At 32.3% G+C, this 10,352-nt stretch overlaps 2 protein-coding genes across 3 annotated transcripts in view; both read right to left on the bottom strand.

Moving 5' to 3' along the window:
- Positions 1-824: 824 nt before the first annotated feature.
- LOC112457139 (ubiquitin-associated domain-containing protein 1) lies at positions 825-4,200 on the bottom strand. 2 transcript variants are annotated; one of them, XM_025020039.1, is made up of 9 exons: positions 3,918-4,200; positions 3,492-3,679; positions 3,213-3,406; positions 2,916-3,079; positions 2,628-2,839; positions 2,355-2,533; positions 2,058-2,245; positions 1,585-1,723; positions 825-1,510 (listed from the first exon to the last, which is right to left on the bottom strand). In XM_025020039.1, exons 2-9 carry the CDS (start codon positions 3,668-3,670, stop codon positions 1,374-1,376), a joined length of 1,392 nt encoding a protein of 463 aa, XP_024875807.1. In that variant the 5' UTR covers positions 3,671-3,679; positions 3,918-4,200; the 3' UTR covers positions 825-1,373. The 2 variants fall into 2 exon arrangements, 1 of the variants encoding a protein (XP_024875807.1); XR_003041058.1 differs by lacking the exon at positions 825-1,510 and adding an exon at positions 1,835-1,948 and having other exon boundaries at positions 1,632-1,723.
- A 398-nt stretch (positions 4,201-4,598) lies between these two features.
- Positions 4,599-10,352, bottom strand: part of LOC112457140 (kinesin-like protein KIF20B) — a 6,757-nt gene continuing 1,003 nt past the window's right edge. Inside the window, exons 2-4 of the mRNA XM_025020040.1 lie at positions 9,497-10,004; positions 8,270-8,888; positions 4,599-8,060 (exon numbers count right to left, since the gene is read on the bottom strand). Of these exons, the coding sequence (XP_024875808.1) occupies positions 4,775-8,060; positions 8,270-8,888; positions 9,497-10,004 (4,413 nt within the window). The 3' untranslated portion in view covers positions 4,599-4,774. The remainder of the gene's footprint in view (positions 8,061-8,269; positions 8,889-9,496; positions 10,005-10,352) is intronic.

The following is a 10,352-nucleotide window of genomic DNA, read 5'->3' as shown; positions in this document are numbered from 1 at the left end:
AATTTAATGAATTATAGGCCATACCATTCGTAGGATAAAATATTTGGAAATCAGACTAGATGGTAATACTGTGCCATTGTTGCACACATTGGTGACTCTCAATATTTTGACTCGCAATTGTTGCCGTGCACACACCGCACGTTATATCTGATGCCTATGACATACAATATTTTAATTACTTATCTCAACAAAAGATATGCCAAAACAGGAACATAACTTACTTACCTCGTCACTCGCCATTGCAATAGGAATAGCGTCAAGACGCTGAAATCTGTTCGGTTTAGAATCCTGCGCACGTGTTTGACGCTCGACGCTCGGACGCTCCCATGTAATGGCACCTTTACGGTTTAGAGCTTAAATATCCTTTAAAGCAAGGTTGTGAACCAGCACTAAGGGCCCGGACACACACTTTTTCGTAACAGTAACAGTAGGATTTCGACCAATCGTGTTACTCGATTCGGGAACGTACGGCCGTACATACGTTTTCGAATCGAGCAACGCGATTGGTCGAAATCCTACTGTTACTGTTACGAAAAAGTGTGTGTGGCCAGCTTAAAGGCCATTGCACGTAACAAAGTTTTAGTAATAATCGTAAGGCCGTAAGAAAATAGACCAATCACAGTCGATTATTCTCCTTGAGCTCGAAGAATAACCGAGTGTGATTGGTCTATTAAAAAAATGTCGATAAGTACAAATGATTCTTTGCGTAAGTATACGTAGAATCGCGTAGGACACAAATTTCTTCTCTCTTTCTCTCTCATTAACTGATAAATTAAATCGTTTATTTATTTTAACGAAGACAGTTATAGATAAATTTAGAACTATTTAATTTATAATAAATTTATTTTGCGACTTTATATTTCAACATATTGTATAATTCTGTAGAAGCACATGTCTGATTAGCTCTCGATTTGGAGAACGGAAAAGCATAGGTATTTGACACGAATTCGATTTTATTATAAGAATTTATATATTACATGTTAAAATAACAATTTTTTGTTTTCATATATATTAAAGCACGTTTTCTTTCTCTAAGAATTGTCAACACCAAGCAATTTGTCGACAACGTCGAAAGCTCTGCACTGTATATGGAAATCAAATGATGTGTGATTGATTACATATTATAGCGTATTGCGAGTGAATATCCCATGAGATTTTCATAAATATGATAATAGTTCTTTAACTAGCGGCAGTTATAATTATAACAATAATTAACTAGCAGTAATTATAATATATAATATAATTATATATAATTAAAATTGTAATAATTATAACTGATTACTAATCGGTGATTGATATCTCCGCGAAAATTAATTATAAATTTATATAAAAATATGTATTTTACAGAGACTCAAATAAGTTTTATCGTAATACTAGGTATAACGATTCATATGGATGGCATGTTTTTCGGTGTGATATGTCTTAGATATTTGGCTAAGCACAGGTGAAATTTCAGGGTCGTTAATCCATACGTTTGCCGAGGCAGGTGTTTCTATCATTGATAAATATGCTGAAAGAAATAGGAAAAAGTTTTAAGAAACATATTATTTTAGTTTATTATATTTTCTTATAGCTTTATCTTACCGAGTAACATCTTGGGTTTTGTAAGACTAAGCTGAATATGAGGATTAGCCATAATTGCTTTATAAATTAGACCATCAGGTTCAAGACCCTCATCCAAGTCTTGTAAGCTACGTCGCCTTTCGCCCAACAACCACTCACACTATCGAAAGAGAGATGTAAAACAATATGAAAATATATAATATATAATATATATAATATATAATAAAGAAATATATAATTTAAATATAAGGGTGACCCATTTTAAATTCACCTCAAATATCTTGAACAATACATTTTAAAGAAAAATGTACCACTCAATATGGACCTTGAACCCAAAATCTAATAAGATCGTCTATTGGCCCTCTTTGAACCCTCCAACTTTTATCTGAAACATTTTTCCTTAAAATGTATTGTTTAAGAGATTTGACATATAAAATAGGTCATCCTGTCCTTGATACCACATCAAGTATATATCTTTTTAATAATTAACTTACAGCATTAGCCTGATCGTTTCCAGTAATTTTTAGTGCTCCTATAACATTCTTCTCTTCAAAGCCCATTTCTACAAGCGACCGCATTGCTCTTTTATTAGGTTTAAATTCCATTTTTTTATATTGTCGGAAACTTTGCAATAATAATTCTACGATATGTATCAGATTTTTTTCTTTTTGATCCTGTTTTCCTAGAGTTAACACATTTATATATGTATGTTTTTTTCGTACACTGTATTATTTTTTATTTTAATTCTCTTTCAAATAATAATGCACATTTCAATCTTGTGCAAGGATTACCTGTTTCAAACAATTCCAAACATGCATCTTTTAATAATTTTTTCTTAACACCCATTGAGAAACTAGGACTTGCAATATTTGTATCTGTCATTGTATCCACAGACAAGAAATCATCGTCTTCATCATCTGAATCATCTTGATGTTCTATGAGCCATTCTAAAGCTTCTGTCATATTCGATCTAGAACAGAGGTATATTTTCATAGTATTATACGCGAATTACCAATGCGTATACATATTAATATTAAATATATGATAAAAACATTGATACTTACTTTCGAAGACGTAACGCTTTGAGAACTTTTTTGTGAGGGTAACCCATTTCTATAAGAGTTTTTACGACTTTTGGATCATTAATAGGCTTGCATCTAGCTTCGAGTTTCTCCTTAATAACGTCATATAATTTTTCAGCATCGGGACTATACATTAAGATCTTTGCAGACGCTTCTACAAGGGTTATTAAAATCTTACGGATTTCATTCTGGAACTACGAGTAATCATAAAGGTGAAATACCGTAATAAACAAAAGTATAAATTTTAAAACATGTGAAATATATATTTACATCTGCAGGACATTCTGTAGATGGCACAGGCTTAGGTGCATTTTGTAGATTAGGTAGATCACTCGTAGCTCGAGCTATTGCTTCTAAATTTGGACCTTTAAGAGCTTCATCTGAAAGATTTTCTTGTATGGTGGTCGATCGTATTTCCACTAATAATAATTCATCTATAATAATAAATTATTTACTGTGTAAAAAAGGCATGTATAAACAATAAGCATATAATACAAAATTAGAAATCCATCAATACAATAATTATATCAAATTCATAAATATATAGCTTAATGCAAATAATTATACCATATTCATTAATATCCTCATCATCTACATAATTTTCATCCGCAAGCTGTTTAAATTTGGACGAATGAACTAAGCGATAGCGTGAGATGGGTTTGGTTGTGTCTTGACCGTAAAAATGTACCACTGCTATTTTCTTAATATTTTCTACAGTGAAATTTGGTTTCACCGTAACATCCAATACATTTCCCTCTATGCTGTATAAAATTATTTGACGTTAATTGACGCCCAATAGGATTATTTCTTGAAATTTCAACAACTATATCAAACATAAATTCAAACCTGATGACGTTGATGGAAAAATTTTCAGGTGAGGTAGGTAATGGCGTAAGCATGGTGTTATTGCCTGCAGGATTGCCTGTGCTGACAGAAGAAAGGGCCAAGGACCGCTTGTCAGCTGCCCTTGAACTCTTTCTATTATGCCAGGCCTCCGCTATTTGATCACGCACCCATGGGATCATTAAATTTACCTAAAATGTATGAAATAATAAAATGTCTTAATTTTAATTATTATACAATTAAAATTAAGACATAAGTATTTTTTCAATATGTACATATATCTTTATAGAACATAAATGTAAATTTTGTATAAGTAAGCTTCACACATGCACCCATTCGAACTTGACACTTTTAGTCACTACGCAAAAATCAAATTTAATCTTAATAGAAAATTAATGAGTAACGTAGATATAGATTATATTTTCTCGCCTTTATGTTTCGAAGCCTTTCACATAAATAATTCAGGTCTAATTTGTTGTTAAATAAAGAAACTCGGGGAACCGATTACGGAGGTTACACCGAAAAATACGAAACATTTTTTGGCTAAGCTACCAAGCGCGTTAAAGAATTGATGTGTCGGCTATCATCTTCCGGTACAGTGCATCGGAGATTATTTTTTAACAACACTTGGTCCCTTTTATTCCGCAAGAATCGTGACTGCCATGACAGCTGATCACTGCGTCCGCTGCGTCGCTCTCGTGGATCTCGTGCCACTTTCTGCCACTCTAGGTCTGTTCGTTTTAGTTGAACTTGTGGCACGGTTCATTTTTCCTCTTTTTCTTTTCACGTTGGAGAGAAAAAGAAAAAAGATGAACAACTGTACAAGAAGTTCAGCTAAAACGAACAGGCCTAGCTCCTATATATAGCTTCTGGCACAGATTAATTTTTTTGATACAAATAGAACATAAATCACTTTACTATTATTATTAATATCATATAATCTTTTAACATTATGTATATTTTTTGTATATAAAAGTTGCAATTGTATATAAAAGTTTTTGTATATAAAATGATATTAAATGTATGATGCTATTATACCTAAATGTATGATATTAAAGAAAGGGAACAGTGATTTTTTCATAAACATGTAATCAAGAACAGTGATTTTTTAATAAACATGTAATCAAGCATATGTACGCACTTATTTGATCATATTACAGAAAAAGCAATTCTCACTTCCGATCTACATTACATATTTCTGTGTTTCTTTTTTCGTTTATACTCCGCTATCCTTTTCAGGTTTCCTTAAGCATATACAAAGTATTTACAGTATGTTTAATATATTTTCATTTCTTTCGATTCCTCAAATTTCGAGTTGGTAGCGTCACGGCGGGCTCAACTTCCGCAAACGATTCGTTTTCAAGGAACAGCTTCTTCCTGCGAGTGCGTCTTTTCTCGGTTGACGTTTTCGGTGGTGGCAAAGCGGTATTTCTCGTGTTGCGCTTTGATTCAGATCCAGACAACTCTATAACCGGTATATTATCCTGTTTAGATAAGACCGTCTTCTTTCCTCGCCGTTTCGGTTGACGTTGAGCTGAAACTTCCTCCTCTGATGTGCTGTCGTAATCATTCTTGTCCTTCGCATCAATTTCGTACTTCTGCAATCTGTCTTGGAGTACTTTTATACGATTCTGCAACTTCTTGTAATCATCTTTATTCGGCGTCGGTGTAAGTTGCCGACGGAATAGTTCTTGGTACCTCATCACCTCCCTTTTTTGCATATCCAACTCTTCCTGCTGGTTTTTAACCAAAGCTTCGTACTTGGTTACTGTCTCGTCTCGATTCTTCATAAACGCATCCATCTCGCGTTCCTTCTGCGTCAAGTTGGTTCTCAGTTCGTCGTTTAGATTTCGTAACCGTTCATTATCAACCTGTCGCTCCTTCGCGTTCTGTTCGAGCAAATTAAATAGCTTCGCATTTCTCTCAGAATTCTCTAAACGTATTTTCAATTCTTTTAAATGCTGCTCCTTTTGGAAAAGCGTCTCTTTCGTCTGTGTCAATTCGTTTATAGCGCTCTTTAACTCTGCTTCCATCATATCGTCATTTTTCTCTGCATTTTCACTTTTCTGTATCATACGTTTCAGTTCTTTTTGTAAGGCCGCTATTTCAGTATCTTTTTCCTGTTCCTTGAAAGTTGTTTCCTCCAATCGACTCTCAAATTCCAACAATTTCTTATTATTCTCGTCGAGCGCTTTTTGTATACAGTTTTTCTCCACTTGACACGTTTCCAAATTTGTGTTTAATTGATCAATGTCATGTTTCAGCCTCTCTATAGTTTCCAGATTATGTTCCAATTGCGATATCTTTTCTGTATATTCATCTAACTGATCGGCACTTATATTATTTGTATCATTATCTTCTTTTTTTATTGAAACGAGTTCTGATTTGCGTATATTTGTCTCTTCTTCTTGTTTACATTTTAATATATAATTATCTAACTCTTTTTGAGTCGTCTCCAGTTTCTCCAAATACTGTTGAGCATTATTATTTGCAATTGAGAGATCCTTTTCCAATCGATCAATTTCACATTCATAGTTTGCAATCTTTTGTTTGGAAGTTGCATTGGAGTTCAACAGAGTCTCTTCTATTTCACGTTTCTCTTCCGTGGTCAGTGCTAATTGCTTTTTAAGTACCTCCGCAGAATTCTTATATTCATCAACAATAATTTTGTTCGAGTAATTTTCTTCTTTTAAAGTCTGCAGTGTCTCTTTCATATTATTTAATTCTTCTGTTAACTTCTTAACTTGCAAACATTTCTGTTCGTATTGCATTTGAATGTCATGAACTTGTGTGGTCAATGAATCCAATTGTAACTTTGCACTGTCATCCGCAATCTCATCAGCTTCTTCTTTTAACAGAGACATTTTGTTACTAGTATCTTCTAACGTGGTTATTGTTACACTAGCCTGAGTACTCTTTTCCAACTTGTTTTTAGTATCGTTGTGATCCTTATTATTTGTTATATCCACTTGACAACCTGTATCCACTAATATCTGTTTAGGAAGTGTCTCTTCTGTAGGATTCAAATTATTCGAATCAATTTCTTTAGTTTCATCAACAGATACTTTTGCATTTTCCATTCTTCCTTTCGTATTTTCTTTAATCATACTTAAATCTTCCGATATTTCATCAGTAATCAGTTCTTCTTTTATAATAATCTCATATTCATTTTGAATAGATGTTTTTGAGGTTGGTTTGTTTTCATAATATTTAATTAACGCTAATTTTTCATTCTTTAATTTATCAATTTCTTCTTGCAACTGTAGGATTTTATCTTCATTTTGGTGTTCTAGTTTTTCTTCTAGAAGCTCTACTATTCTCGTCTTTTCCATTAAACAAACATTAGCTTGTTCAAGATGTAGTTCTAAATCTTCAATTTTTTCTTCATTTTCTACTGTAATTTTTGCTTGCTCATCAATGCAAAGTTCCTTCTGTCTTAAATCAGACGTAATTGTAATATACTCTTCTTTTGCTTCATTGAGAATTTCTTTTAGCTTCTTGATTTGTTCCTCTTTAGCGAGTAACTGTGATGTCATTTCCTTTATATAAATATTACCATTTTGAGTAGAGCAGATATCTTTTTGAGCAGTTTCTAGAAGACTTTTCGCTACTTTCAAGTCCTCCTTTGACAATCCCAACTCAAAAGAAGCTTTGTTCTTTTCTACAATTAAGGTTTCATTCGTTACTTTAAGTTCAGTTAATGTTTGCTTCAAAGTTTCATTCTTCTCCCTCAATTGTGTATTTTCTTTAATTACTTCTTTAATAGTTAAGTTAAGATTGTCATTGTCTTCATCGCTATCATCACTGCAATCGCTGCGTCTTTTTCTCTTCCTATGCAATTGATTCAACTTTCCCTTGTAAAATTCCTCAACTTGTTTCACAGTCCATTCAAGTTGGGTCTCGTGTTGGGTTTCAACATCATTTATACGCCGTTTCCAATCCATTTCAAGCTCGTTTATCATCGCAATATATTTCTCGGCCATTTCATGTCGGCTTTGAAGATCTTGAATTAAAGATGAATTCTTTAAAAGAGCAATCTCCTTTTTCAATCTTTCGTTCTCATTTGCAAGATCCATATATTCTTCCGAAGTAATGTATTCGGAATCATTCTCTTCCACGCTATCTGTAGGTTGCCAATCCGAACTTTCCAATTCTGTGGTATCCCAATCGGTCACCGTTTGTATACTCTGCGTGACTATTTGCGAAAACCTTGATTTCGATTTCTTCTGTATTCGTTTCTTTCTTTCTATAATGATTTTTTTTGCGATAGCAGCAAAATTTAGAACATTCTGGGTCTCTACATAAAGATTTGGCAGTGGATTAACATTAACTATCAAGGCCAGATGCTCCTTCCCTGATAACGCTCGTTGGAACAATCTGGTTAATTTCGATTCTCTGAATGGTCCTACAGTATCTGCCTTCGTTCTTGTCAATTGTCCTTCGTGAATAGATTTCAAACATCTGCTTAATACCAGCAAACTAGTATTAATATTTTGCGCTTCTTTCAATCGGTCCCCGATATTCAATGTCTTTTTTAAACGTTCCGAGCCCGCCAGATCGCAAAACGAAAACCTATATAAACATCCAATTTCTTAATTAGAATTCTGATGATGTAGAAAAATTAATGTAATAAGTTTTAGCTTCTTCCTCATAATTGTATAAAGCAAATAAATATAATTGTTCAACTTTAATATTTTAGAGAAAAGAATAACCACAGAAAGAGAATATATCATAAAGTGATATATAAAATGTTAAAGAGGGATAAACAGAAAAATACGTACGTGCTCACTTCAACTGTATCTGGTAAATTTTCTGCATAATATTTTAACAATATAATTGTGAATATACAATGGGACCTTGAACTTTTTGCATTTAACGCAGTTGCGGCTATTTTTAAATTATATTGCCCTGCCATAAAAATTTGGTAAGCTTCTGCCGCCGAATTAACATAAATAGTCTTTAAACCTCTGATAAATGCTCTGCCATTAGAATCCGCTCCCAATTTTAAAGGTATTCTCTTTTTCTGGCATTCATTTGACAACAAATCGTATACAATTTCATTATAGATTTCAGCAAATGAAACCCAAACTGAGTAATGAGCGTCATAGCATTGACTGGGACGAATTGATTCCTCTTGTAACAATTTTTGCATTTCCTTGTAAGTATTCATGTACTGATGTTTATCCACGGAACTGAATGTTAGCAATTTAGTTTTTGCTTCAAGCTCCTGCGCACGTTCAAGTGCGTTAAGATTGACCACATCACTATAATGCAAAGGTTTATAAAATGGATTTGGTCTTGTTGTAATATTGTTAAACACAAATTCCAGTGCACGTGGTATAAGTCCAGGTGAAGTAGCAGTCCCTTGTAAAGTATATGACTTTCCAGAATTTGTAGTACCTACAAAAATTAAGTTATTGCCATTAAACATTTTATACGTATATGTGTGTATTTTAATAAGTTTCTAAATATTATAAATTTTTAATAATATTTGATAATGTTCTAAAAGTAGATAGTGTTGAAAATATAGTAGATAATCTGTATCATCAGCATATCAATTAAAGATTTTTGAGAAAATTATAGAAATTTTGTAGTATGGTGCCTTATAATGATTTTATATTACTTGCTAGTTAATTTTTTATTAATCGTTAAGTTTCACATTGGAGCAGTTTTTGGATATGAAAACATCTAAAGAGTTTGATATATTTTTCAACGATTGACAATTTACAAGATTTATTTGACTATAAATAGTTACATAAGATATAAATTTCAGATTATGTGTTTCTTTGCAACAAAGTTTCTTTGAAATTTATCTTGGAGAGAATAAATTATATAGAACACCTGTTGTAGAGAAGTAGAGGTAATATAGAAAATTATCAATATCTCAATAAATATTAATTTTAGAATGTATGTTTATAGGCAATTTTGCTTGTCGAAATAAATAATATAAAATCTTGAAAGTTCTTAATTCTTTTTTCAAATATCATGTATTATAGAATATTTCTTACCATATGTCATTATAGTACAATTTTGCCCAGCCAAGAAATCGATCATTTGCTGCTGTACCGTTTGCTCAAATAACTCCAACTGAGTGGTCTCTGGCCCAAATGTTTGGGAAAAAGTAAATTTTCGGCCCTTTACAGTCTCATTACTTTTGGATTGTTTGGAACTCCCATTATTATCCAATATTGGTAGCTTCGTGAGCAAAGTTGTGGAATTTATGATTTTGTAAGCCTCTTGCTGCTCCTCTGTCAACTTCAGCTTCTTTGGGAATGGTTTGAGTCTAAGGTACACCTTGATAGTTTGCAAGGTCTGCGATTCTGAATGTTCGGATACGTTTTCATTGGTAAAATTATCTTCCTCTACTTCATACAATGAAAGCAAATTCTTTTTTGTATCCTTTGAGGGAAACGGTCTCTGGCTGTATGCCAAAATACTAGGATCTCTACCAAACAAATATGACATTTCTTCTCGTGGATTTTCTGATGGGCGGATCGAATCCAGTGTATTCTCCATCTATATCAATTTAAAGTAATATATAAATATATAATTATACGTATATACATATTATATATATATATATATATATAAAATTATATATATATTATATTATATATAAAATTATATTATATATAAAATATTATATATAAAATTATATATATATATAATTTAGCAATATATTGACAGTCCAATTCATATAAATATAAATATACTTATAGTACATTGCAAAATATTATAGAGTAATTGATAAATACAAAGTAGATCATTATTCACACAAAGCAAACATACATGTCAGTTGTATAAAAGCGCTAACTTTGCTGTTAAATTTTTTTTCGAATATTCCATTTTCACGCTTGGAAATAA

This window comes from Temnothorax curvispinosus, unplaced genomic scaffold (genome assembly GCF_003070985.1).
Source record: "Temnothorax curvispinosus isolate PA1 unplaced genomic scaffold, ASM307098v1 QBEX01007541.1, whole genome shotgun sequence".
Classification (NCBI taxonomy): Eukaryota; Metazoa; Arthropoda; class Insecta; order Hymenoptera; family Formicidae; genus Temnothorax; species Temnothorax curvispinosus.
The sequence above is the reverse complement of the archived record's forward strand: the minus strand, read 5'-3'. Positions and strand labels throughout refer to the sequence as shown.

Coding starts and splice junctions, on each gene's coding strand:
- LOC112457139 (XM_025020039.1), bottom strand. CDS start 3,670: ATGATCCCATGGGTGCGTGATCAAATAGCGGAGGCCTGGCATAATAGA. Junction 2,840..2,915: donor CTACAGAATGTCCTGCAGAT/GTAAATATATAT, acceptor GATTACTCGTAG/TTCCAGAATGAAATCCGTAA. Junction 2,534..2,627: donor AAAGCGTTACGTCTTCGAAA/GTAAGTATCAAT, acceptor CCTCTGTTCTAG/ATCGAATATGACAGAAGCTT.